The 27,661-nt window shown below is 37.2% G+C and overlaps 1 protein-coding gene across 4 annotated transcripts in view; it reads right to left on the reverse strand.

Moving 5' to 3' along the window:
• FMN1 (formin 1) overlaps positions 1-27,661 on the reverse strand; it is a 493,911-nt gene that overhangs the window by 80,288 nt on the left and 385,962 nt on the right. For all 4 annotated transcript variants that reach the window (XM_069097659.1, XM_069097661.1, XM_069097662.1 and 1 more), the window contains one exon: positions 16,381-16,473. In XM_069097659.1, coding sequence (XP_068953760.1) covers positions 16,381-16,473 — 93 coding nt within the window. The remainder of the gene's footprint in view (positions 1-16,380; positions 16,474-27,661) is intronic.

A 27,661-nucleotide genomic window follows, 5' to 3' on the forward strand; every position in this document is an offset into this window, starting at 1 on the left:
AGTTGCAATGTTTCATCATAGCAGAATGGTGATCTTTACAATAATAATAAATATTGATTAACTGATTGATTGATCTCAGGTTCTTGAAGATTTTACCAATGGAAAATATGCTCTGGTCCATCCTGCCAAGAGGGGAAGGTACTGAATATAGGTTTGGTGATAGGTTCACTATGTCTGCTACCAGAGGACTAACCTAGACAAATCCAGAGAAATCCATATCCAGATTGGCCACAGAGAGATTTTTCAGTTAGAGAAAATGCCCAGAGATGAGAAATGGAATGTCTTCTTCATGGAACCTCCAGGAGACCTGTTTCATTGGACTGAAAGGTAGAGGACAGGGAGTAAGGTAGAAGACCGGAGAAGAAAGAAGGGGCTAGGTTGTAAAGGAAAGATTTCAAATGCCAAGAACAGGATTTTGTGTTTTATCCTGAAGACAACAGGAATCCAACTGTAGTCTAGAGAAAAGAGAAAGAGACAGAGACAGACAGAGAGACAGAGACTGAACCTAGAGTTTAGGAAAAAAAACACTTTAGTCACTGGAGCATGAATTTTAGTATGGAGAGACTTGAGGTAGGCAGACCCACCAGTGGGCTACTGCAGCAGTCCAGGTGGCAAGGTGGTGATGGCCCCCACTAGAAAAGTAGCCATGTCAGGGGAGAAAAGGCATATTTGAGAGATACTGAAAAGGTGAAATTAACAAGCCTTGGCAACAGACGAGATATAGTGAGAAGTCCATGGCAGACACTGGTGTGTGGGAAATGGGGATAATAAGGAAAGGTCTCATTGAAGAGGTGGTATTTGATCTGATCTTTGAAGGAAAATAGGGATTCTATGAGGAAGAAGTGAAAGATGAAAAAAAAATCCAGAAATGAGGGACAGCCTATGCAAAGGCACATAAATGACTCTGGTTTTATCCAAATTGGTGTAACCCACAACTGCGGATCCATATGGACAGTGCTACCCTTGCATCTTGATGACACATTTTCAAGCTATTGAAACTCCTTCAATCTCAAAAGCAAACTAATTTACCAACCTGCTCCCCTGCTGATGGTATCCCTGCTAATGGTATACTGTTAGAGAATGTATCATATTACCTGTGAATAATGTTGGTACTGGATCCTGCTGGAAGGGTTGAATCTGGTATTAAAATATAAATTCATCATCTAGAATAAAATTTGACTGCTTCCCCTCTCCCTTACATGACCCCATCACTAGCCAGCTTGCTGACGCTGGGTGCCAATGTCACAGACTCATTTCTAGTTACAGGACTAAACTTGGGTGCTGACCTTGGGGAAAAAAAAAAGCCAGCCATTGTAATGAGGCATTTAAGATAGAGAAGGGTAGGAAGGAAAGAGGAGTGACTTTTCCTGGGGTTGGCTGAGTGCTAAATCAAAGCTTTTATCTCCTTTGAAGCCCCAGTATATGACAGTATAACTTCTCTTCTTTTTTCTTCCCATATCACATTCTACACTCTCCAGAAAGCGTACAAAGGCTACTGAAGGAAGAGTTGGAGATTATAGATTAATAAGCACAACTAAGAACTGACCAATAATTTCTGCCATGTTAGACATCCATATCCAAGATTCCATGTGCCAATCTGATTAATGGGGGCGGTAGAGCCATACAAAGGTACTTGTGAAAAAGATAGGGATTTTAGTCAACTACAAGCTCGATATAGGTCAACAGTGTGATCTGGCCAATAAAATAAACAAAATTAATTAGTATCATAGGCCAGGAATCATAGAATTTATGGTCCTATTGTATGCTGCCTGGTCAGATCACATCTGGAGAACTATCTTCAGGTTTGAGTTGTATATTTTTGGGGAGGTATCAGGAACTGAAGGTTATTTAGATAAGTATAAAATGTATGATGAACATGTTATATGAGCATCAGTGGAAGGAACTGAGCATGGTTAGTTTGAAGAGAAGACTCACAGGGGACATGATAGTTTTCTGAGAATTTATGACATGAATGAAGAATTAGAATTGCTCTGCCAGATCCCAAGGAAAGGACTAGGAGCAATGAAAAGAAACTAAAAAGAGTCAGATTTGGGGCTCAATGAAGAAAAGATTTCCTACTAATTAAGTGTCCAAAGCCAGAAGGGATTGTTTTAGGAGACAGGGACTCCCAATCCTTTTCAGTTTCCATGCAGAAGGTTGGTGAACACTTGTGAGGAATGTAAAAGGGATTCCTGCTTCAGGTATGGGTTGGACTAAGTCCCTTCTAACTCAGCCCTTCTATGATTCTTTGAAAAATTGTGTGGTAAACAGTTATGTGCATGACTCCTTTAATCTCTCAGAGGAGGTCCCTCAGTCAACCTTTAGTCTCTGTCAATAAAATGAATACATAAACAAGGAAAGCAGGCTTAACTTCTCCAGTAGAGGGACAAACAGTAATTGCAGAGGGTACGATGGGGGTGGGGAGGGGGATTTGAATTGTGTGTGGCCTCACTTGCAGGCAGCTGAGAAGAAACAGTGAAATGCTGATTTCTATAAACTCCAAGACAAGAAAGGATACAAGAACACACTCTCTCTTCCAGTAGATAAAAGCATGTGTTGTAGGAGGTGGATGATATTGTGATGCTATTCTGGGTTTACATTTGTGCTAAAAATATGAAAGGAAATACATGGAGAGTACTGTGAATAGGAAATGCCAGGTAAGAAAAAATGGTATAAAAATCAGAGAAAGGAATCCTGATTAGAACCTTCTATTCCAGTGGAGCATTCACAAAGCAAAAATAGAATTTAGAATGACAGGAGTTTGGGAAAGGAAAATTTACACACAATTGGGTAAGCCTCTAGGCAGCGAGGGAAACAGTCTTTTAAAGTAGAAAAGATGATATTTCTCCCCCTTCTTTGGAAGATACACACAGACAGAAGCAACTGAACATACAAAAGGTTTGCATTATGGGAAAGAACAGAATCTGTTACTGAAAAAAGGACTTACACACAGGAACAAGTCTGAAAAACAAACAAACCACCAACAATTTATCACAGTTTTAGCCCAACTAGTGGTTTTCTTTATTCCTTTGGCTATTACTTCACATATTTTTTAACTTGGATAAGATTTTTTTCTTTCCATGACAGCTCATTGATCTTGGGTTTGGAGTATCATAGTTCATGGGAAACAATATCATGTTGACTATTTTCTTGGCTTATCTATGCTGGTGGATGTGTTCCATTTAAAATTTGGGAGATAACACTTAAAGGGGGTGTCAATCTCAGTACAGCATGTTTCTTTAGGATAGGTGGTAGGGGCTGGACTTGTAACTTAATTGATACAGGGAACTTTGGGTTTGAGGAAACTCCCTATTCTAATGCAGATCAATGCTTTCTTTCCATTTTATGGGCTTAGAGAGTTGTCCAGAGCACTGCTTTAAGAACCTCTAAGACTAAATTGCAGAGATGTTAACCTGTGCTCACCTCTGAGTTCCCTATACCAGCAAAATCTCAGATCTAATGTCTAGCTTTGCCCCAATCATCACTTTTCCTCTCCTTTATTTCCTAAGTTAGTTTTCACTAACTTATTTGTTGTAGTGGCAACCATACTGGCATCCCCAGGATGGCTGCTAGCACAGCTTCTTAGATCTGCTTTACCAGGAAAGATAGCTGTTTAAGGGGTCAACAATCTTTTTAAATTACATTCACTAGTTCAGGGGAAAAGTCAGCACCCTGAACTACAGAGAAAATACAAGCCAAGAAATAAAGAACCGCAGACAGGGTTCTGACTGCCTGAATCAACAATACACTTTTACATACATCTCTGGATTGAGAGAGCTTTTACATCTGAGTAGTCATGGAGCTGTGAACATGCGGCCACTCAGAGACTCGGGCCTCGGACAACAAGATCCTTCTCATAAGTGAGTCCTCAAAGCAAAATACCAACTTAGAGTATATATACAGTTCTCAGAGTCAGAAGGCATCACAACCCTTGTGACTCAGTGCCTAACCAGAAATTAGCAAAAGGTATGAGTAACTAGTATATTCATCTGACAGATACAAAACTCCATCTACAGAGACATTTCTTTCAAAAGTCTCCTTCCCTCTCCTCTTTGGGGAGAAGAAAAACATCAAACACTCAGAAAAACTTCTCTTGAAATACCGGATTAAAATATGACAGCAATGTGTGATTTCTGTCATCCTGGCAACAAGAGCCTTACTTGGGCTTCGGCAAAGTCAGAAGCAGTCATCACTGACTTGGCCATCCTAGTGGCTAGACAGCAAATCATGATACATTGGAAAGATATGCAAACTTATCACTGGGCTTTGGATGTGCTATTCTATTCAGGGCAAGAGCACAGGAAGGAAATACTAAGGTTCACAAAAGTCAAATTCTATTGAGATCAATAGCTTTTGCCTTCTCTCTCTGATAATTTAGACTTTTATCAAAGTGTTAAAGTTTTTTTTTTTTTTGCTTTTTGGAGGGCAATTGGGGTTAAGTGACTTGCCCAAGATCACATGGCTAGTTTTTGTGTTAAATGTCTGAGGCCAGATTTGAACTCAGGTCCTTTTGACTCCAGGGCCGGTGCTCTATTCACTGCACCACCTACCTGTCCCAAAGGCTTCTGAACATAGTTAGAGGTATTTTCTTTTTTTTCTTTTTGGAGGGCAATTGGAGGTAAGTGACTTTTCCAAAGCCACATGGCTAGGAAGTGTGTCAAGTGTCTGAGGCCAGATTTGAACTCAGTTCCTTCTGACTCCAGGGCCAGTGCTCTATTCACTGCATCACTTAGCCACCCCCAAAGGGTTAAAGTTCTTAAAGCCAGAACTTAAATTGAACAGGGTTTATGCTACAAAAAAGAATGTAGTGGTGGTTGAGACCTGCCCTTCTTTCTATCTCTGGCTCTATTCTCTGTAGCATTAATTTTTCTGTCAATAATTTTATTAACTATCTAATTTTTTTGTTTTGATAAATGCCACACCAACAAATGGAAAGAAAGATTCAGGTGACTCAAAAATAAAGATTAGTTGGACACATCATTTAGGAAATAGGTTCTGTTTTCAAAGAGTCACAGCTAAGAAAAAAATTTATCTTTATTCTTCTATAAGAACACAAAAGGACTGTTTGGATGTAACAAAGAACCTAGAGAGGCAGGTTAAAGTTATAGTGTTATTTATTTCAGAGAAGTGTAGGCTAGAAAATTTGGGACTAAATAATGAACTTTTCTAGCTCTTAAAGTGTCATTATGATGATTTGTTGTTCCTTGTGTCCACTGAGGGCATGATGAGACAAAAGGTCCTTAAACTGAAGCCAAAAGGACTTGATAGAGCACAAAGAAATATTTCTTGGTGACAAATAAACATTCTCAAGTACTGAAATCGGTGTGAAACACTTGGATCTCCTATGGGTTTGGGTTCACAAGGTTAGCACATGAGGTTGTTTATTTCCTTCCACATTCCATAGGCAGAATTCTAAAGTTTCTTCTTCAAAGGTAATCCAAGATGGTGGTGGAATTTCTCTCCATAGAAAGCCATAAAATTAGGAAATATTATCTATCTTGAATGGAGTTAAGGAGACCAAAGTAGCTTTATTCAGTTCAAGGTTTTTTGTTGTTGTTTTGTTTTTATTTTGGAGTGTGTATGTGTGACTTTGCTAATGTGGTATATATAGTGGAAAGAGATGTCTCCTTGAATCCCATCTCTTCTGTTTACAAGGCGACCTTGCACAAAGTATTTCATTACCTATAAAACGAGGAGATTGGATTAGATGACTTCTAAGGCACCTTCTGGCTCTAAATGTATCATCCTATTCTATGATCCTCTAATCTTACTTGGAACAGTTAAAAGATTTTTGATTTGGTTTGGACTTGTGCTTTCATTGTTGTAGAGAGACTATTTTCTCACTCAGAAAGGTAACTGTCCTGGTCCTTAGTCTTAAAAAGTAACCAGTGTTGGTTGGTTGGTTGTTGCCCTTCGCTCTCAAAGAGGACCAAAATGACATAACTGTGAGAAGGTAAAGTTTCAATGTGTCCAACTGTGGCTGATCAGACCAATATGAGCTTGGAATGCTCTACTACAGGTCAGGCACAAATAGTCCATGTGAACATTTGGAGTGGATACTCCAAATTTGGGTATCCTGTGTTTCCTTTGAGCTGTTTCACTTCTGCTTTGCTCATACAGTACCACACCTTCTCTGATGAGGGCATGCTATGCTGAGGGGTCCTGTGCCAGTGTCTCCCATGTCACACAATCAGTTCTAAAGTTCTTAATAAAGACCTTGTGAATGTCCTTTTATTGCTTCTTCTGACTACCACATGAACACCTGCCCTGTGTGAGTTCTCCATAAAACAGTCTTTTTGGCAAGTGTACATTTTGCATTTGAGCAATGTGGCCAGCCTATCAGAGTTGTGCTCTCTGAAGCAGAGTCTGAATGCTTGGCAGTCTAATTCAAGTGAGGACCTCAGTGTCTGGTATCTGGTCAGAATCTTCCAAAGACAATTCAAATGGAAGCGATTCAGTTTCTTGGCAGGGTGCTGGTAGACTGTCCAGGTTTCACAGGCATATAACAATGAGGTCAGCACAGTGGCTCTGTAGACCTTCAGTCTGGTAGTCAGTCTAATGCTTCTTCTCTCCCAGTAACCAGGGTAGGGGAAGGATGGGGACAGAAGGGAAGTAGAGACTGAGAGATTAAATGCTTTGCCTAGGATCACAGAACCGATATGAATAAGAGGTAGGACCTGAACCAAACCCTTCCTAACTCTAAGGTTTGTTCTCCCCGAACTATGTTATGATTTCTACCTTTTCTTGATATCAGATTGTTATTAAGCATAAAACTTTTGACTCTGGTGTGTCTGCTGACTTTATTTGGGTTTAACTACTGGGATATAACTTTCAGATTCTTTCTGGGTCCCAGGGATCAGGTATCTCCAATATAATTGAACTTCTAGGAGATAGTGCCTAAGCTCATTTCAGACACTGAACTTCTGTTATGCTGCAGGAAATGTATGTTTTTTTAATTTAAATTTTTTTTTGTTTTTAAGAATAACATGACAATCACAGAACTGGAGAGTCAGAAGAGACTTCATTGGTCATCTAGTCCAATTCATATAAAAAGAAATCACCATTGTAACAAATCTCCATTTAGAATGAGAATATGAAAGAACAAAAACAATTACATGTATCTGGCACTATTTAAACTTATGCTGACTCCATTTGTCCAATTTAATACTCTGATTAAATACTAGGGTACTGCCAGTTTAAACTTACAGTTTTTTTGGGGGAAATTTCATGGAAGCCCTGGTCCCTGTGGTTCACTGGCCAGTACTACTTCTCAATGCTCCCAATTTTGTCTGTAGAGTTCACTGGTACTTATGCACTGGTAACTTTAAAATGCTCTCCATAATTGGTAGGTGTTCAAGGTCACTTTTAGCTCTAAATAACCTCGTGTTTCTATGAGTGATCAAAGAAGAAGTCTATGTAAAGAATGGATAAAGAAAAGAAAACAAACATAAGCCATTCTGAAAGATGAAAAGCTCTTAGAGTTTGACATAATCTTGAAATAGCTTCAATCTATATTCAGGGATCACATGATTTATTTTAGAAAAAAAAAGTCATTGTAGAAAGCCTTTCCATCAATGTTAAAGTCTTTGGCTACAAGTCAGATAATGAATGAATGAAGTCAGGGAATAAGTATGCAATAGGCACTTATTTTCTACCACCAGAAATGAAATTACAATCTACAGCTAGAATTGATGAGACTGATTTGTGAATTACAAATAATATATTGGGAGAGGTAGTTGGACCAAAAATGAAACTGTATAGTTCATTATGAAAACAATCATTACTGAAAAAGGAGATCAAAGTTAGTTCTATGAAACACTAAGCAACACAGATCTTCACAGAATATGACTAAAAAATGTTGGTTGGGGAAGGTGAGAAGCATGGGGTGAAAGTAAGAGCTTAATTATAAATTTTTTTTCTTTTTGGAGGACAATTTGGGGTTAAGTGACTTGCCCAAGGTCACACAGCTTGTGTGTGTGTGTGTGTGTGTGTGTGTGTGTGTGTGTGTGTGTTAAGTGTCTGAATCTGGATTTGAACTCAGGTTCTGCTGACTCCAGGGCCGGTGCTCTATTCATTGTGCCACCTAGCTGCCCCTAAGAGCTTAATTATTATGACTTCACAAGTCTAATGCTTGGTGGGCAAGTACTGTTCTCACATAGTTGCAGGGTAAACATCAAGAAAAGACACAAATACTGCCTTTTTTTTTTTTTTAAGATATGTCAATGACTCGCCTGAGGCCACAGTAACAAACTTCTATGGGAAAATATCCTATGATACTTCTTCAAGTCCATATCCTATAGGTTAAAGGTTTGGAGACAAATTAGTTGCTTTTAACAGAACACAGTATTATATGAATTGCTTCCTAAAAGCAAAATACTTTTAAGAATCTAAAACAAGTATGTTTTAAATAATTGAAAAAATTTATTTTATTGATTTTTATGTCCTAACAAATAGAAGCTTTAAAAAAAGAATAAACCATTATTGATAATTTAAATTTAAACTTAATTGAAATGTAATAACAACTTAATATCAATGTTCATTAGGGATACCGGTCTATAGTTTTAACTCTCCATGGTTTATATAACAAGACCCTATCTATGATACTGGAAGAATTTGGTAAGATCCTTTCTTTTTTTATTTTGTAAACTGCAATATTGAAATTTATATTAATTAATTAATCAAATTTGGTTGGAGGAAAAGGAAATAGATAATTTCCAGGAGACACAGAGAGACTTATATGAATGGACAGGTAAAGAAGCATCCAAATGATCACTTTTCTGCAGGTGATATAATGGATTATTTGATGCCTGAAACAACTAAAAACTTGAGAAAACTTGCAGGATAGAAAATAAAACTTAGAAGACATAAAATGAACCCATACAAATCATCAGTATTTTTGTATAATACCAATAAAACTCAGCAAGAATACAGAAATTCCATTGAAATAACTACAAAATGTATAGAATCCTTAGAAGTAAGTACTCCTACCAAATATACATAAGAACTATATGAATACTACTACAAACCATGGTTTAAATCACTGTTTAAAGACAAGTTTAATTATTTAATAATTTGAAAACTGTCTTTCTCCTAATAGAGAGGAGGACAGAAATATATATGTAAATATATGCACACATATATCTAGCTACAGATACACACACACACAATATGACCAATGAGGGGATTTGATGTTTTTGACTGTGGATAACTGTTGCAAGGAATCTTTTCTCTCTCTCTTTTTTTTCCTAATAGGATGGGAGATAGGAGGGAGAGAAAGTAGATTTCTGTTAATTAAAAAGTATCTTTTAAAAGAAACATTGGATAGTGTTACATATGTGAATTGTTGTGCGCACTTTCAGATGAGATCACTGTAATTGTTTTAATTTGTTACAAGAGATCTTTCATGGAGTGAGCGTAATCTGTTAATGTTTTTAATATAAAAACAAAACACATCAATAAATTTTTTTTAAAGGCACATGGTAGTTTCTGTTTGGTTGATTTTGGGAATGGAGCAGGCAGCAGTGATATCACGGTAAAAACAAGAAAATTAAAAGCTTTTCTACAATATGGGAGGTAGCATGGTACTGTAGAAAAATAATGCTGGAGTCAGAGGACTTGAGTTGAAGTCCTACCTCTCACTCTTAATATCTGTATGACTTTGGACAAATCACTTAATCCCCCTGAACTTGGTTTCTAAGTCTATAAAATAAGGGATTTAGATAAGATGAACTCAGAAATCTGTTCCATTGATCATCCAGTGAACAATCATCATGAGGACTAGATGTGAACAAGGCTTGGACACCTCCACTGAATCAGTGATGAATGGCATTTCCACTAGGTGCAACAGGAAGTCTGTTTAGACAGACTTAGGGATTTGGTTATACTCTGTTAGACTTATATTACATCAGTGAGGTAGGTTGGAATCAGACCAAGTCTCTAAATCAATCTTAGAAGGGAAGGGAAGAATGAATGCTCTGAAAGCTTCCCTTCTACCCCCACCCCCCACTGGCAAGCAGAAGAGGAAGAATTAATCAATCAATGAGCATTTATTAAGTATCCATTGTGTTTCTAGGCATTGTTTTAGGTCCTGGGGATATAAAGACAAAAAGCAAACTATTTCTGATCTTAAAGAATTTACATTCTATCAAAAAAAAAAAAAAGGAAAGGGGGGGAGAAGGGAGGTGTCTGAGAAGATTAGAGATTATGAAAAAGAAAGTGATTTTTGGCTCAAGAGAATAAAAAATGGAGATAGTAAAAATAAAATGAAAATGGGGTCAGAAGTAAAAGAGGGTCATTGAGAGAAAATTCCCAGAAATACTTGTTTAAACTAGTTCCTTCAGGGAAAGGTCTAATTCTTGAGGCCATTTCACCATCATTCCAAGTAATGCTCTTCCAAAACTTCAGTTACCAAGTGATCAAAATACATTATCTCCACTTTTCATGCAGACCTCTTTTGTTGCCTCTTGAAATGACTGCTTCTGATTATCCTTCCCTCTGCTTATTATCCCTGGCAATAATGTTAGTGATACCCACCTTGGGTCCTTCTACTTCATTTTCTATACACTAAAATCTTTAGATTTATTTTCATCGGTGGCATTACTTTTTAAAAAGAATAGTACAAAGCACTGTCTAAGGCATGAAGACACTTCTGATTCAGGGAAAATTAGGTTCAAGTCCTGCCTCTGATATACTGGCTGTATACCCACGAGTAATATAAATATATTTATATCTAATATAAATATTACAAATGTATAATATATAAATAATAATATATCATAAAGCTGTATACCTTTCCAGTCTCCTTATACTTTACTCACCCCTACATACTCTGAGATTTAGTAACCTTAGCTTCTTTGTTGTTCCCCACACACAATACTCCATCTTCCACCTCAGCATTTTCACTTGCTGTCCCCTATGTCTAGAAAGGTCTCCTCCCTCTTCTCCTCCTCTGAGCTTCTTTGGCTTCCTTCAAGACCCAGCTAAATCCCACTTCTACATGAACCCTTTCCTAGTCCCCCTTGATGCTAGTTCTTCTCTCCATTGATGATCTCCACTTGATTTTGTATATAGCTTGTTTTTACATTGTTGTTTGCATCTTATCTCCACCATTAGACTAAGAGTTCCTTGAGAGGAGGGACTGTCTTTTGCATTTCTTTGTGTCCCCAGCTCTTAGTGTACCACCTGGTGCATATTAGGTGTTAATAAACGTTTATTGTCTGACTCTTCCATGCATTAAAAAAATTTTCGATGGCCCTCTTTTTTTCCTCATCATTACTAACCTCTCTTTCTTCTTTCTACCCCTTTCCCCAATTTAAAAAAAAAGAAGAAGAAACATCCTTACAACAAATCAGCATAGTAAAGCAAAACAAACTTTCATTCTGGACTTTTGACCGTGGCCAGAAATGTATGTCTCTGAATATGGAATTCATCACTTCCTCTTAGGTTGTATTTCCCAAAACTCCACATACCTTTATATTTGAAGATGATGTGAATTGTCTTCCTCTCCAATTTATTTAAATTGTGTGGATTGCTTATTGGGCTTTACTGTTTTTAACAGCAATAAAAGATACAGGGAAAAGTTTACTTTTGCCAGTTTCTAATTCAATTCAACACCTATTTATTAATTTCCCTTAAATGTGAACCACCTGAAATAGATGCCTAATCTTCCAGATTATTAGCCAAGATAAAATTTGATCTTCTAACTAACTGGAGGAAGACTATGAGGCACTCCTTTGAGTTTGGCAATGTGCTTCATATAAGATCCAAAAATGGATTCAGAATGAGTCTAAACAAGAAGTAAAGCATTTATATATTTTATTGTAACCCTCCTGTTCTAGAGTTTTAATTCTTTAGTCTTCTATGTAGGAGGTACAAGATAAATCGTAACTTGCATCTTATTTTTATTTTCCCTGTGCAAAAGAATTATATGGAATTTAAGGAGACCTGTAAGAAAATTATGTTGGTAAAAAAAAAATCTCAAAAAGGACTGGTTTGAGAAACAAGAACAAGTATAGTTCAGGAAATTCCACAGCTATGTATATAGCTTGTCCCAAAAATCTTAGTGCATTTTTAAGCTATGAAAGTTTAACTAGCTTTAAATAGCACTAAGACTTTTGGGACACCCTGTCCCATTAAAGATCACACTGATTTTATTTCCATTAGTAGTATGTCAGATAAAAATAATAGAAAATGAGATAGTAACTCAGTGTGGCAGAATGTTAATGTTAGGACACGCAAAAAAACAAGTTTAGCCCGTTTCAACTTCAGTACTCCCTGCTAGAGTTGTAAATACAAAAGGCCAATTTAACAGCATGAAAAGACCACCTACAAGAGCCATACCTGGGACCCAATCAACCTCACTGTGGATTCTTTCAATTACAGGATCCCTGCCAGGTTTATGGGAAACTTTAATGTGTGTATCACATTTTTGAGGGCTATATCATTATGAACATGTTTGATCTGAGGGTGGGAAACCTAGAGCTTAAATAACGCCTTCACAAGCTGACCCTGAAATGAGTTGTAAATTGGAACAAGCAAAAGAACACAGTGGAAAAGGGAAATGTGTGAGAAGAAAGGTCAAATATTGTGAAGAGTGCAACTCTGGTAAGTGTTGCCATTAAAAATACTTTCACTTCTGTTTGGGGAATGAAATTAGTTAAGTAGGAGTAAGGCAGTTTCATCAAACAAGGCTATTTAAGGGTGTTTGGAGAAGGGGAGGCCCAATAAAAGACATAAAGCAAAGTTCAAAGACGCCATCGTCACCAGAGTGTGGCAACAGGATATGATTTACAAAAGAAAAATTAAATCATTATGATTGTTAGAAGAACTGAATTACAGTTCATCTAAAAATAAGCCTTTCCGTGAACCAACTGAGTCACACCTCATGTGACTTCTCAAGCATAAAGAACTCAATTGCTTAAGATTTTATGAGTGATAATAACTATCATGGAATACAAACTGCCCAGCAGGCTGTTCTATGTAACCAGCCACACAAACCGAAGGGAGCATTTCATCTTACCACAATGACAGCACCAGACTCTGTGTTCCTAATCATGGCATATAATTCTAGAAAACAGGGAAAGCTTGAACTGTGCAGTTGAAAAGCCAGTTGGATTTGGAGTCAATGTATGTGAGTTCTAATGCCTCTTCTATTACTTAATGCTTTTGTGATCTTGGGGCAAGCCATTTCATCCCGTTGTGCCTCAGTTTCCACACTGGTAAAATGAAGGTGTTGGAATAAGTGACCTTTAGGATTCTCTCTGTAACTTTTAGATCACATCATCCTCCTTGAAACCATATTGTCCCAAAGACCCTAAACCTATTTGAGTCATAAACTCAACAAACATTAACTAAAAATTTATTATAGACTAGAAATTTAAAATAGTTCAGTGAAACAAAAGTTTTAACACATAATTTTAAGCTGTGACTTCCAAAATCATTTTACCAAGGGAATAACAAGATTATTAAGGATCTATCCCAACAGGTACATCTCTTCTTTTCCAGAAAATGGGCAAATGTATAAAAAAGCATGCATGGAAAACTAAGAAAAAAAATGCTATCTAGAGGGTGGATAAATTAACTGCTAATGGGATCACCAGAGAGAAGATAATACAGAAATCTATTAATATAAATCTAGAATATTTACAATTCAAAATATAAGTTAAATCTAAATACAAATTTATATTTGTCTTAGGATCTCATTTCAAGTAAAGGAAGGCATCAGTAATTTAGGGGAATAAAGATTTTTTTAAAAGGCCACCTCTTTATTTAGAACAGTTATAACTGAGTTATAAGATACCTTTTACTAATCAAATATGAAAACTAGGTTCCTTCTGTTATGATTATTTTATTAGTAACAGCTAGTGTTTATGTAGTACTTTGTGGTTTGCAAAGCACATTACATAAATAATCACATATAATTAAACTCACTTTACTGATGAAGACATTGAAGCTGAGAGAGAGTAATTTGTTTTGAGTCACACAGATAGTGTCTGAAGAAGGATTTTGACTCACCTCTTCCTACCACCACTCCACCACGTCCACCACTCCATCCACTATGCCACCTAGCAATGTCTTTTATGTTTACAGAATGTCTGTGTATTTAGTCTCATTGTTTAGATTTCAGGATGGTAAACTGAGGAAGTTATTTGCAGGATGTCAGAGTAAAGCTTTAACTTGTTCAGTGACTACTCTGGTAAATGCTTAATATGAGGGGACACAGCAGCCATGTTTCCCCATCAGAAGAGACAGCCAGTATCCCACTTCTCTGACTCACTAAGGAAATTCTGCCAATTTCCAATGACTGTTGGCTATGATTTATGGATTCACCCTGATGAGCAGTATTCTGTTTATGGTGTGGTATCATGTTGGCTGATTCAAAATCAACACTGGTATGTTGATGGCTCACCAAAGGTTCATACACTCATTTCCTTTGGCTTTCTAGCAAAGATAAATGCAAGTAGATTTTTTTTCTTTTTCTCTTGCTTATCTTTGACTAAGTTTTGAAAAAAAAATCAGATTAGGAAATAACCCAGAAAGCAAGAAATCCTACATTCGTGGCTTAAAAGGCACCGCAGACTGTTGACAATGAACAATATTCTCTTCCTCTGTCAGCACTATGAATAATATAGGTGCCCAAGTGATATTTCTAAATTGGATACTATGTCTTGTACATCTCACTTCTATTCACTTTCCTATGAAAGATAGACCTGTAGTCAAACTCTTGCTTTTCCTCACACATAAGCAATCATGGAATCCTCAGAGTCACAGAATCATAAAGACTTGGGAAGGACCTCATGAGTCTTCTAATCCAAGACATCCATGAGAGGAATCCTAACTTTTACTGCATAGGAGACACATAGTCAGCTAGTCTTTCCTTGAGGACTTCCAAGGAGAGACAAGTCATCAGCTCTCAGGGGTACCTATTTCTTGGCATTTGTACTAGCTATCTCCTATTTTTGGAGTGTCCTCCTTCTTTATCTTTTCCTCTGAGAATCTCTGATTTTGCTTCTGGATTTAGCCCAAGGGCCACCTTCTATAGGAAGCCTTTTTGAATTCTTCTGCTAGATACTTGTGTCCCCTCTCCCAAAATTATCTTGCTTTCATTTTGTGTATTTTTATACATACATATTTATATGTGTACATGTTCCCCATAAGAATATAAGGCTCTTTTAAGGGACTGTTTCATTTTTGACTTTATATTTTCAGTACTTAATATGGTATCAGGCATATAGTAGGTGCTTTATAAATATTTGTTGATTAATTGACTCCCTTTATGATACCACCTGGCTTATTTTGCTTTTCTGAGTACAGTTTGACAAACAGTAAAAAGAAATCCATAGTCCTCAAATTGATGAAATTCAGAGAAATCAGAAAGGGAATTCTCAAGCCACTCTGACCATGAAAATGATTGCTTGGAAGAGCTTTATTTAACTTCCACAGGTGAATCAGTTTGTTAAATAAAAGTGAACACCCACAGCATAAAGTACAATGTAATGAATCACTTACCCTCTCTGTGTCTCAGTTTTCCTTTTTGCTAAACAGGGCCAAGATTAGACTAGATGTCCCCTAAGGTCTCTTCCAGCTCTAAATCTATGCTCCCAGGAAAGAACACACATTGGCCCTCCTTTAAACAGTTTATCAAAGAATGAGAGTAATAGGGTAGGTACAGATGCATAGAATTAAAATAATCTAAACAGGATTTCTTAACTAAGACCTGTAAACTTATTTTCTCTTTAAAAATATTTGATAATTATATTTATTTATTTATTTTAAGCAATTGGGGTTAAGTAACTTGCTCAAGGTTACACGGCCAGTGTAATGACCCCCGACTCTGGGGCCAGTGCTCTTTCTCACTGTGCCACCTGGCCACCCCTAAGCAATTGGGGTTAAGTAACTTTCTCAAGGTTACATGGCCAGTTATTTCTGGGTGGGTGCTAAGTGTCTGAGCCAGGATTTGATCCCAGGTCATCCTGACTCTGGGGCCGGTGCTCTTACTCACTGTGCTACCTGGCCGTCCCTTGATAATTATATTTCAATATAACTCATTTCTTTCATAATCTTAAATATTTTATATTATGCATTTAAAAACATTTTTCTTTTCTGAGAATGGTCCATAGACTATACCAGATTGTCAAAGGGATCTATGACACAATAGGTAAGGACCTCTGATCTAAGAACACTGAATAAAAGGTGATATAAATCAAGTACAGATTAATTTCATAATAACTACGTACACAGGTGCTCAGGAAAGTTGTAGGAAGAAGCAGAAATAGAGAGATTGGAGCTGGGTATAATTATCCAGTGATGGAAGTGGAGGTTGGACGATAGTAACTGGTCTAGGAGAATACACAATATGTTTCTGAGCAACGTGCAGCCTACCTTTCTGGAAGAACACCTCTAGCTTGTCCTTAAAAGGCTGGAGATGCTCCTTTGGGGACTCCTTGCACACAACCACCATCTGCTTCTCACTTGCTGTGAAAAGAATCCCAGAATTAGAATGTTAATTAATTTCTTGGCTGAATTATTAGTTGACGTTTATCCAAATTCCAGTGGTTTCCATCATGTCACAATAACAAAGAGGGCCTCACAATAACAAGGGTCATTTAGGAAAAAGGAAATGTTATACCTCCAACTTGTTCCTTAGGCAGAAAAGTCAGTTAAGTGGGAAAAGGATAAGGTGGTTTGTTGTTTTTTTCTGACTCACCAGAATGGACAAAAATTTTGAAGGTCTAGACTGAGAAGGTTAAGGGTTCTGTTCTTCATATTCACAAATTATAGCCCATGTCTTTTTTTTTTTCCAAAAAAAGAGACCTAGAAGGCAGCTGCTGCAGATCCCCCTACTCCTGAGTGGGGTAACTAGGAATGAGGTATCAGAATGGTGTTTTCTTCATCAAGAACATGGCATGAGGCTTGCCAGTTAGGTCATGAATGAACAGGAAAATAAAAGTTACCATCACCCTTACCAATAACCCCCCTAAAACAATAAATACAAAGCCCCATAAAACTACTACATTTTAGGCTCTAAGAAATTATTTCAGAAATTTGCAGCAAAATGAACCATCAGGCCACCTCTGAAGGGCAGGTTTGATCTGGCTGCATGAGTGTATATTATATACTATAATTCACCACAACAAAGTACACTCAACCTAGGCAAAGAGACATTTGCCTGAGGTCCCTGTTAGCTTGTTCCGGTATCTGAAATCCACTAGGAAAAAAACAACAAAAACCAAAAAACAAAGGTTTAATTTTTCCAAAGCTGGAGCTAATTAAAGAATACTTTGGTCTGCTAGTCATGGCCAGATTCCTGACATGTCCCTGTCTAAGAGAATATTCTGAATCTGCTGGAGCTTCACCATAAATCAGCCATGTAGCCTGATGCTATGATTTAGCCTAAATAATCTTGCATTACAGGAAAGACAGAAATATGTACCTCAGCTTCTGGTTGAGGGTGGTTGTGTTATGGATGCTATAGAACCTTGAAGAGAAAAGTACTCGGGGAGGAGAAACCTTTTATTTCCTCTGTATATTTTCTGTCCAGATAATTCTAGATTTTTAAAACTGATACTTCAGTGAGCTTATGCCAAGCAAAAATTGTAATAATAGTAAACTCTAGGGGTAGGAAGTTTTAAAAAGACCACTCAGATATCCCCTAGTATAATTTTTAAAAAATATCATCTCAAACGAAATGCCTGGAATCTTGGGCAACTTTTAAGAAACTTTGGGACTGTCAAGGAAATGATAATCTGATGGTGGAGGTCTCTTTTTTCAGTTCCAGTCTAACCTTATATATTTCTAAGGAATTATGTCTTAACTGCCCCCATCTCCAGGAGCTGAAGGAAAATAGACAATGCTAATTCATTGCTGGAGGCGCTCTGCATTGGTTCAGCCCATATGAAAAATAGTTTGGAATTACTCAAGGAAAGTTACTAAGTTGTTCTTATATTTTGATTCAGAGGTTCCACTATCAGGGTTACATCCCAAGGAAGCTACTGATAGTATAAAAAATGTCCATACAAACATGGTCATGGTGGTATTATCTGTCAAGGAACAAAGCTGGAAACAAAATATGTGCCCAATGACAGAAATAGCTGCACAAACTAAGCTATATGAATATAATGAAATTTTTACTAGGGAGTAAGTGTGATGTGACAAAATAGTATAGAATTTGGAGTCAAGAAGACCGGAGTTCAAACCCTAGCTCAGATGATCAGGCACAGGTAAACCACTTAATATTTCTGGATCTCAATTTTCTTATCTATTCAATGAAGGGGTTCATTTCTAAGGTCCCTTTTATCCTTCCATCTATGATCCCATAATCCTATGAATCATGAATAGGAAGAATTCAGAAAAACTTGGTAAGAGTCACTTGAAATCTTGAGGAAGGAAAAGAGCAGAGTCAGAAGAATTATATATATGATGACTATAACAATATAAAGTCAACACTGAGGGATCACAAAACTCTGGTAAAGTATAACAGTCAATGTTAGTATCATGCTATCAGTCAAGGGACACATTCCTCCTTTCTGTCAGTAGCTGATAATCTATGATTCAGGGAGCGTACTCAGAAATCAGGACAGTTTGTGCAGATTAGAAGTATCTGCTGTATCAAAACAAAATATATAAATAAATTTTAAAATAAGATAAAATACCCAGTGTTTGGTGGAACAGTCAGAGCCCTCTGGAGGGACAAATAATTCTTGGAGAACCATCCCAACACTCATCAAGGAAATGTGTCCATGAAGAAGATAACAAAAGTTTGTTATTCTTGAGACAAATACTATTTCAATCATACATATTTATCTTGCAGAAGAAATTTTTTAAGCCTTCTTTTGCCACCCCCCCCCCACCTTTTTAAAGCAAAAAGTGGTTTTTTTCTTCCTTGGTTTCTCTGAAATAATCTCCTTAATCATTTCTTATGGTAAAATAGTATTCTATTACATTCACAACCATAAATTTCTCATGTACTCTCCAATTGATGGACCCCACCCCCACTTTAGTTTCCAGTTCTTTACCACCACAAAAAAAGCTTCTGTAAATATTTTTGTACATATGGGTCTTTTTGTCTTTCTTTGATTTCCTTGGGGTATAGGTCTAGTAGTGGTATTGCTAGATCAAAGAGTATGCACAATTTGGTGTCTTTTGGGGCAGGGTTCCAAATTACTTTCTAGAAAGTCTGTATCAATCCCCAGCTTCTTTTGCTTTTATTATGTGATTTAAAAAAAAAATCTAATAAAACTCTAACTCTGAAATGTTTCTTCCCCCAAATCCAAAATGAGAAATAGAAAAAAAAAGAATTTATAATTCTGAATGATCTTTATCTATTTCAGAGACCAAACATCATCAATGATTTAATAAAAGTCTTAATTCAAGGAAATGTTATATATTTAAATGGGAAAATATGAACTGCAACTAGTGAACAGATAGCTGGATTGAGAGAGTTGATTATAGCTGAAACAGCATTAGACGATGTCAGAAGATGAGTTTGGATCCTGGGTCTACCATTTATTAGCTGTGTGATCTTTTTTTTTTTTTAAGCAATTGGGGTTAAGTAACTTGCTCAAGGCTACACAGACAATTATTTTGTGTGGGTTCCAACTATCTGAGGCTGGAACCGATCTCAGGTCTCCCAATGCCGGGGCTGGTGCTCTTAAAACTTTTTTGGTTTTTGCAGGGGGCAGGCAGGGCAATTGGGGGCTAAGTGACTTGCCCAAGGCAACATGGCTAGTCAAGCATATGAGGTCGGATTTGAACCCAGGTCCACCTGACTCCAGGGCTGGTGTTCTATTCACTGCACCACCTAGCCGCCCCCTAGCTGTGTGATCTTGGTGAAGTCACTTGACCTAAGGTTTGATTTACTTAAATGTGAAATAGGGATAATATCTTTTGCACAACCTAACCCACATGGTTTTATGAATAATTAGGTGAGATAAAACATGTCAAATAGTTTGTACAGCTAGTTCTCAATTAGCACAAATAATGTATCTCCCCACCCCTTGCCCAAGTAGTATCTTCATTTAAATTCGCACTGCATTTTTCCACTGGTCTGAAACCAACAATCATATTTTTCATAATTGTAACTTAAAATAAAGAAAATTGAAATGCATGGGACTACCTCAGGGGATTCATTATTCAAACTAATCAGAACCTAGCTGTAAATCTTAAAGTGTTCTCTAAATGCCAACTATCATATAGCGTTTTTCCCAAAACAGCATGAGCCATCAAATTTAGACAAAAAAAATGTTGGGGATGATATCAGGTCAGAGGCCAAATACATATCCATGCCACTTTTGGTCTCAGATGTCCCAGATACTCAGACCTCTTCAAATAAGATTATAAAAATCAAAGATTTAGAGCTTCAAGGACCATAGAGGTCATCTAGTCTAACCCTCTCTTTTTATGAATGATGAAACTGAGGTATAGAGAAGTTAAATGATTTGACCCTTGTCAATCACATAAGCAGTTAAGTGACAGTGATGGAGTTTGAGCATAGGTCCTCAGACTCCAGATCCAGTGCTGTTTCCACTGGATTAGCCCTTAAAAATATGTTAGAGTAATAGCAAGCCTATGGCTTGTGAAATTAGATATACAGATAAAATTTCTGTAATACTGCAGATAATATCTCAGATAATACTGCAAATATATCCTCATTAATAAAAATAAAGGGGTTAGATTATAAATAATCACTAAGGTCCCTTTTTGGGGCAGCTAGCTGGGTGGAGCAGCGATTAGAGTGATGGGCTTGGAGTCAGGAGGAGTTATCTTCCTGAGTTCAAATCTGACCTCAGACACTTACTAGCTGTGTGACGCCAGGCAAGTCACTTAACTTTGTTTGCTTTAGCTCTTCATCTGTAAAATGAGCTGGAGAATGAAATGGCAAACCACTCCAGTATCTCAAGAAAATCCCAAAAGGGGTCAGGAAGAGTCAGACACAACTGAAAACCGACTGAACAACAAAGCTTCTCTTTTCAGCTCAAGAATTCTGTGTTTCTATGTAAATAGAGTAGGAGAAAAGGCTGATTAAATAAATTAATTAGGGGTCCATTTACATATCTATTTATTGAGGCTAATCACCTACTTACAGGGGATGATCTCTTATGACTTAGTCTAAGAAGAGAGTATGGTTGAGTAAAAAAGGGTCTTGATGTGGGAATCAAGAGACCTAAGTTCTCAACCTAGCTCTGCCATTAAATACCTGCATGAAATCTGACAAGTTACTTCCCTTCTGTGGGCCTTGGCTTTATCATACAGTAACCCTAGTCCCAAAAAACTTTGGTATGGTATTTTCTCCTCTATTGTGGAGAGGAATGCCTTGACCTGTACAAAGGATGGGGTGGAGTTGGTGAAACAGGAGATTTCTTCAGTCTTCTTGAGCTCTATTCTCCTGTCTTCACCAACTCCAACCCACCCTGTACATAAAGCAGTGTATTCTTTGCCACCATTGAAGGCAGAGTCCCTTACCAACTGGCTTTGGGATGGGCAATGGGACAGTTTGCTTTTCTACTTACATATGTCCCTGCATTCAGCATACATAATATGAGGGCTTTTTATGTATGTTTCTATGATGCCAATACTGTTCATAGGAAAATAAAAACTCACTTGTATTGCCACAACTGTGTTGAATTTCATTTTTGCATTACATAGTAGGTATCCAGAACTTGAAATTAAATAAAAGATCTTACTTAAGAGTGCCAACTTCTATAGCAAGCAGAAATGTAAGTTAAAATACTGATGAATACATTGCTATTTATTCTTTTCTTGTATATTAGGTAGTGTTCAGTTTTCTGTCATAATAGCCCAAACTGAAAGTGCTCTCTCCTCAAATTTTCTCCTCCTAACCAAATCTTCCTGAACTACTTTGTTTTAGTCTCTTTTTCCCTATCATAATCTAACTCATGTGATTTATTTATGCTTATGTTGTATCCAGCTCTTAAACTGTAAGTTTTTAAAGGGCTGGGTCTGTCCTTTTTCATCTCTTGATTCCTAATTCTTAGCATTGTATTTAAAATCAATGAAATACTTAGCAAATGTGTGTCGAAATGAATAGAAATATTATTTTCTCGAGATTTTGTTTCTCTTTCAAAAAATATTGTTATTATTGGAAATTTATTTGGGATCTCTTAGGCACCCCCACCTCTAATTTTAGTCTTTATTTCACAACAGTATGATGTTCTATCACTACCACTAATTACTAGCTACCTCTGCCTAGTCAGTAAGCCCTAGGAATAACAACACTTAGACCACCAATCCTTCCACCAGTCCAGTCCCCAGAGCCATGGTCCAGGGGAGTTACCCTTTTAGAGACACAACTTGGCAATTGCCTCTGCTGAAGCTGCAGCCCCCCATTTTCTCAGCAGTCACAACTACTAAAGACCTAGAAAACAAAGTCCACCACCAAAGTCCTTGGCACATCAGAAAGATATGATTCTGTCAGTGGAAATGACATTAAAGAAGACACAGAACTATCCCCTTGGTTCCTTCATCCTAAGGGCCACTGGGCTTTTGGGCTCTTCCCTCTGATTTACAGCTGAAATTTCCTGTATGCATTTTTTTTCCTCATTAGAACCCAAACTCCTTGAGAACAGAGAATGTTTTGATTTTGATTTTCTACATACACACACACACAAATATGCACATACACACACAGACATACCTAGCACTAAGCATAAGGTTTTACACATAGTAAATGCTTTAATAAATACTTTGTCATTTGTTCACTCATTCATCCATTATTGGCAAAAGAAAAGTGAGATCAGGACAGTGAAAAAGGTGCAAACATATTTCTAAGCAAGTCAGAAATAGTCATGCAGTTTAGGAAGGAAATTCAAGGAAATCATCATGTGGGACTGAGAAATCATGTGGATTGTATTTATTAGTCATAAAGCTTCTCCAGAAGGCCAAATGGATCTAGTCCCAAAGCCCTGGAGATAGATATAGCTATAAAGAAACACAGATATCTATCCATCTATACACATACATGTATATGTCCATACATATGCATATAAACATGTGTTTGTGTATATATTTCAAGTAGTTTTCTTGGTGGGCATAGGGTAGAAGAACTGTGAGTAATGTTAGCAGTAACATTAACTCAGACTTTCTAACAAATTCTCCAAATTTCAGTCGAACCACTATCCTCCACTTAATCCACTTATCCTAGGAGATATAAGTCCAAAGGAAATTCTTCTTACTCAGCTGGAAACCTCCCCCCCCCCCCAAACCAATAACTATTTGTAAGGTTGTTAATTAAAAGTTCAGTGTACTTGAGAGACATTACACCAATTTCCACTTTAGACTGTGAAATACTTAGATAGCAAATATGATTAACCTTAATTTATGGCAACAGAAAGTCTCAGAACATAGAAAGATACATCTTCATTCCAGAATTAGATATGAGGAAGCTTTGTTGTTGTTCAGTTGTGGCGTCTGACTTAACGACCCCTTTGAAGGCTTTCTTGGCAAAGATACTAGAGTGGTTTGTCATTTCCTTCTCTAGTTCATTTCACAGATGAGGAAACTGAAGCAAACAGGGCTAAGTTACTTGCCCAAGATCATACAACTAGTAAGTGTCTGAGGCCAAATTTGAACTCAGGTCTTCCTGACTCTGGGCCTGTGTTCTATCTATTGCTTCACCCAGCTGCCCAACGAGGGAGCAAGAGCCATACAGTAAGATTCAATTGTTAACAAAGGGTTAACAGTGCTGAATGAATTCATATAGTTTAATATGCTTCTCTGTTTATATTCAAACACTTTGCTTCATGTACTGGTCTATTTTTTTGAAGTTTGTGTGATATATGAAAATATGGATTTATAACCAAATTCAATAAGATCAGTGAAAATTGGGAAATGAGCAAAAAAGGGATTTCTTAAGTAGTTCACTGGGACCTTTAAAATACAATAAAATTGACATAAACATTTTTCAGGAGCACATTGATAATGTGGACATGTAGCACAGCCTAGAGATAGAGTTTATCCTTTGGGTCAGAAAAATCTGGTTTGAGACCTGCGTCTGACATATACCAGTTATGTAACTAGGGTAATTTAATCTCTCAGAGCCTAAGGCAGCTTTTCCAAGTTACAGAAGAGCTGCTGAACTTCATAGGTGGACAAGTTAGTTTCTCCACCAGGAGTTCCTACACTGATGAAATCATAGGTCCATCCCCTGAAACACTCCCCCCAAAACAGACTAAAAAGTAAGGTATATCTATCCTATAAATACAAAAATAGTTCTAGATAAGTGTGATTTATTAGTCCTCAACTTTGGCTGTTAGTTATGACAATTATCCAAGGTTGTTTCTCTATAGTCCAAGTAGGGGGAAAAAAGAGAAGTTTTGTGGATTACTAGAGAATCATTTTTATCTTCATGAAATAAGGATAACAAAACAGGATCCTGGCTAATGATTTTTTTTCATTGTTGTTTTCCTCCTGCTTTTTGAAAGTAGTTGAAAGCGTGCGCGCGCGCACACACACACACACACACACACACACACATACACACGGGACCTTAGAGATCATTCACTTCTGTCCCTTCCTTTTAAAGACCAGGATATGTTTTTGGTGTTATTTCATTCCTTGCATTGCCTCTGGCAACAAAGCCTTTTGGCAGTTGCTTATTTAAATCACTTAGAATTTTACAATGAGTTCCCAAGAACCTGTCCTTGCAAACATTACAAACATGGGCCATTTTGACAGTAAAGGCAGGCAGAGGGGGATGGTCTGGGCTTGTCCACCATAGACATCCTAGGTCATCTTTGTTTAGTGAAAGGGCCACCCTCTATCCACAGAGTCCCTGTCTGGAGGAGGGTAATTGCACCTGTCCCTTTGCTACAGTCGTACCACCCCATCATCAGGATTAGCTGCAGCATGTCAGAAAACTCCTTGGCAAAGGGCCCCCACCCTGCAAGTGTGAAATGAGCCTCCCAGGGCTCAGAGCTTGCCCATTTGAAAATTAGGAACTGAAACAAGTACAAAGCAAACCAGGCTCCACCGCTGTGCTCTCTCTTGAACCTTAACAGGACGGAACTCCCATGTGGTCAATTAGGATTAAACTTCCCCCCATGATCAAACAAGAGGGTTGCCCTCTGATTGCCACAGCACAGCAGTACATTTCAGTGGCCAGGCAGCCTGCCTTGTGCTAATTTATTAACTCATCTTGTTCTGAAACATTTAATATCAAACAAATGGGAGACTAGGAGTCTAATTAACGATGAAACTGTCACAGTAATGGAAGCTCCATTTGAGGTTGGCAGTATGGAAAGGGGAGGCTACTGGGGAATACATGAATGCAGTTTATTGTCCAGCCAGCAGTGAGTACACAATGTTGCTGGACCACCAAGGCAGCCTCAAACAAAGAAGTCATTCCAGTGGTTTCAATGTGAAAACCAACAGCCACTGAAGGGTGAGGTCTATTTTCTTTCTTTCTTTTTTTTTTTTAAGGCAACAGGAACAAAACACTTTTTGTTGCTTTGGGTTAAGCAATATGTTTAGCTTTTGGGGAAAAAAAGAAACAAATTATCTCTTTAATAAGAGTTTTAGATGGTAAATATTAATTATGTTGTGCAAAGAGATTCCACGTGAAAAATATGTACAAAGAGAACAAATATATAAAGGAGTCAGGAGAATAAACAACTGCACTGGACCCAGAGTCAGGTCAAATGACCTGGGTTCTAGTCCTAATGTTGCCCTCAATTTCCTGTGTGACCTTGGACAAGTCATGTAATCTCTTTGGGCCTCAGCTTCTTAGTCTGTAAAACAATAGGGTAGATAAGATGCTCACTAAAGTTGATTTTTTTAAAAAAATATGACTATTCCATAATCCCAGTCTATGAAAAGAACAGAGTAAATTTATCAAAGGGAAAATATTTTGGTCAAAAGAAAGATAATGCTTTAAGAAGTCTATGAAAAAATGAGTTAAGGTAAGATTAAGTGGAAACTTTTATACTGACAATAGGAATGGGTAGAATTATACTGAGGGGAAGACTCTTGAACAAAGGTATGTTGCAGTTTAGAAGGCTCAAAGAAGCAATTATTAATGCAATATAATCTAATATTAGAAACTGATTAGAGTCGAATCAGCTCTAGGGCAAGGAGGTGGTATTCATCAAAGTGAATTGAAGGACTCACAAATTTAGGTTTCATATGTTGTACTTCATTGGAAAATTGGTACTTGTCATGGTTAGCACTTTTTCCCCACCTAGGCATGGTACTGAGTAGTCCAATAAGATGACAGTTATGCTGTATAGACTCTTTGTTATTTCCTCCTCCATGAATGAAGCCTTTTATAATCCTCAAAACTATAAGAAATAGGGGCAGCTAGGTGGTAAAGTGGATAAAGTACCGGCTTTGGAGTCAGGAGGATCTGAGTTCAATTCCAACCTCAGATACTTACTAACTGTGTGACCCTGGGCAAGTCATTTAACCCTGACTGCCTCAAAAAACTAGAAAAAGTACCTTCTTTTCCAAATCTTTCATGCCTCTGCCTAAACTTTTCCATGTACTTAATCTCATTCTAACTTCTATTGTTTGAATTTTGGGGGTTTTTTTTGTATATACATTATAGCCCTAAAAGACGATAGGCTTGAATTATTTAATTTTTCATTTTTGTTTACCTTACACCTAGCACAATGCTTTTCTCAGAATAGGCACTTAATAGATGACAACACAAAGTAAAATATGCTGGATAATGAGTGATACATAAAGTAAGTGCTTTGTGATTTCAGAGGAAGGAGAGATCATTGAGGACCAAGATGATTCACAGAAGCAGGTAGGACTTGAGACTTGACATAAAAAAAAGGAAAGGACTCAGAAAAATAGATAGAAGATGCAAAGGGAACAAAAAAGGCATAGAAGCAGGAATGTATATAGCATACATAGTTAGTAATAAGCAGATGAGTCACACTGAAACTAAAGCTTTGAGTAGGAAGACTATAGGACCCAATCTCTGAGAAAGAGGTAAGGGTCAGACTTTGGAGCATTTTGAATATTACTTCAAGAAGTTTGATCTTCATCCCATAGACAACAGGAAGCCACTGAAAGATTTTGTGCAAGAAGTTTATATGAAAAGCTGTTTTATGATGACCTGAATAGTCTAGAATTGCAATGATTAATGTGAAATGGGTAAAAAATTTTCCCTCACGTAAAATATTTTATTTCATCTCTTTATTTAACATTGCTCAAGAAATTATGAATTTTCCTTCCTATAGACAAAAAACTTTTCAATTTTCTACCCCAAAATGGGTGTCCAACAAAAAGAAATATTACAAAAATACAGAAATAAAAAAATGCATTACAAAAATGACAGGGTCATAGGAAGAGACCTGTGATGCTGTGGACCTCTCACAGTTAATAACTTGAACTTTAAACTGAATGACCGGAGAAAGAGACTGAGAGAAAATTTATTTATACAGTAAAATGCAAATTGCCCTATTCTACTTGTGAGCTAGACAGCAGCATAGGCTAGTGTATGTGAAAAAAAAATTGTAAACAAAAGTGAGTGGTAAGATGATTGAAAAAACTTTTTTTTATTCTCTTATTAAAGGCTGGCACAAATGAAAAACTACAATTTTGTGGCTGCTTTCTGTGTATGTTAAAAAAATGTCTAGACAGAAAAGGCCACATAAAGGAAGCTTTAAAGTTGATTTAAGTCAAACATAAATGACAGAAA

This window comes from Petaurus breviceps, unplaced genomic scaffold (genome assembly GCF_028583685.1).
Source record: "Petaurus breviceps papuanus isolate PSGF00001 unplaced genomic scaffold, PetGlider_PUasm1.0 37, whole genome shotgun sequence".
NCBI classification, from domain to species: domain Eukaryota; kingdom Metazoa; phylum Chordata; class Mammalia; order Diprotodontia; family Petauridae; genus Petaurus; species Petaurus breviceps.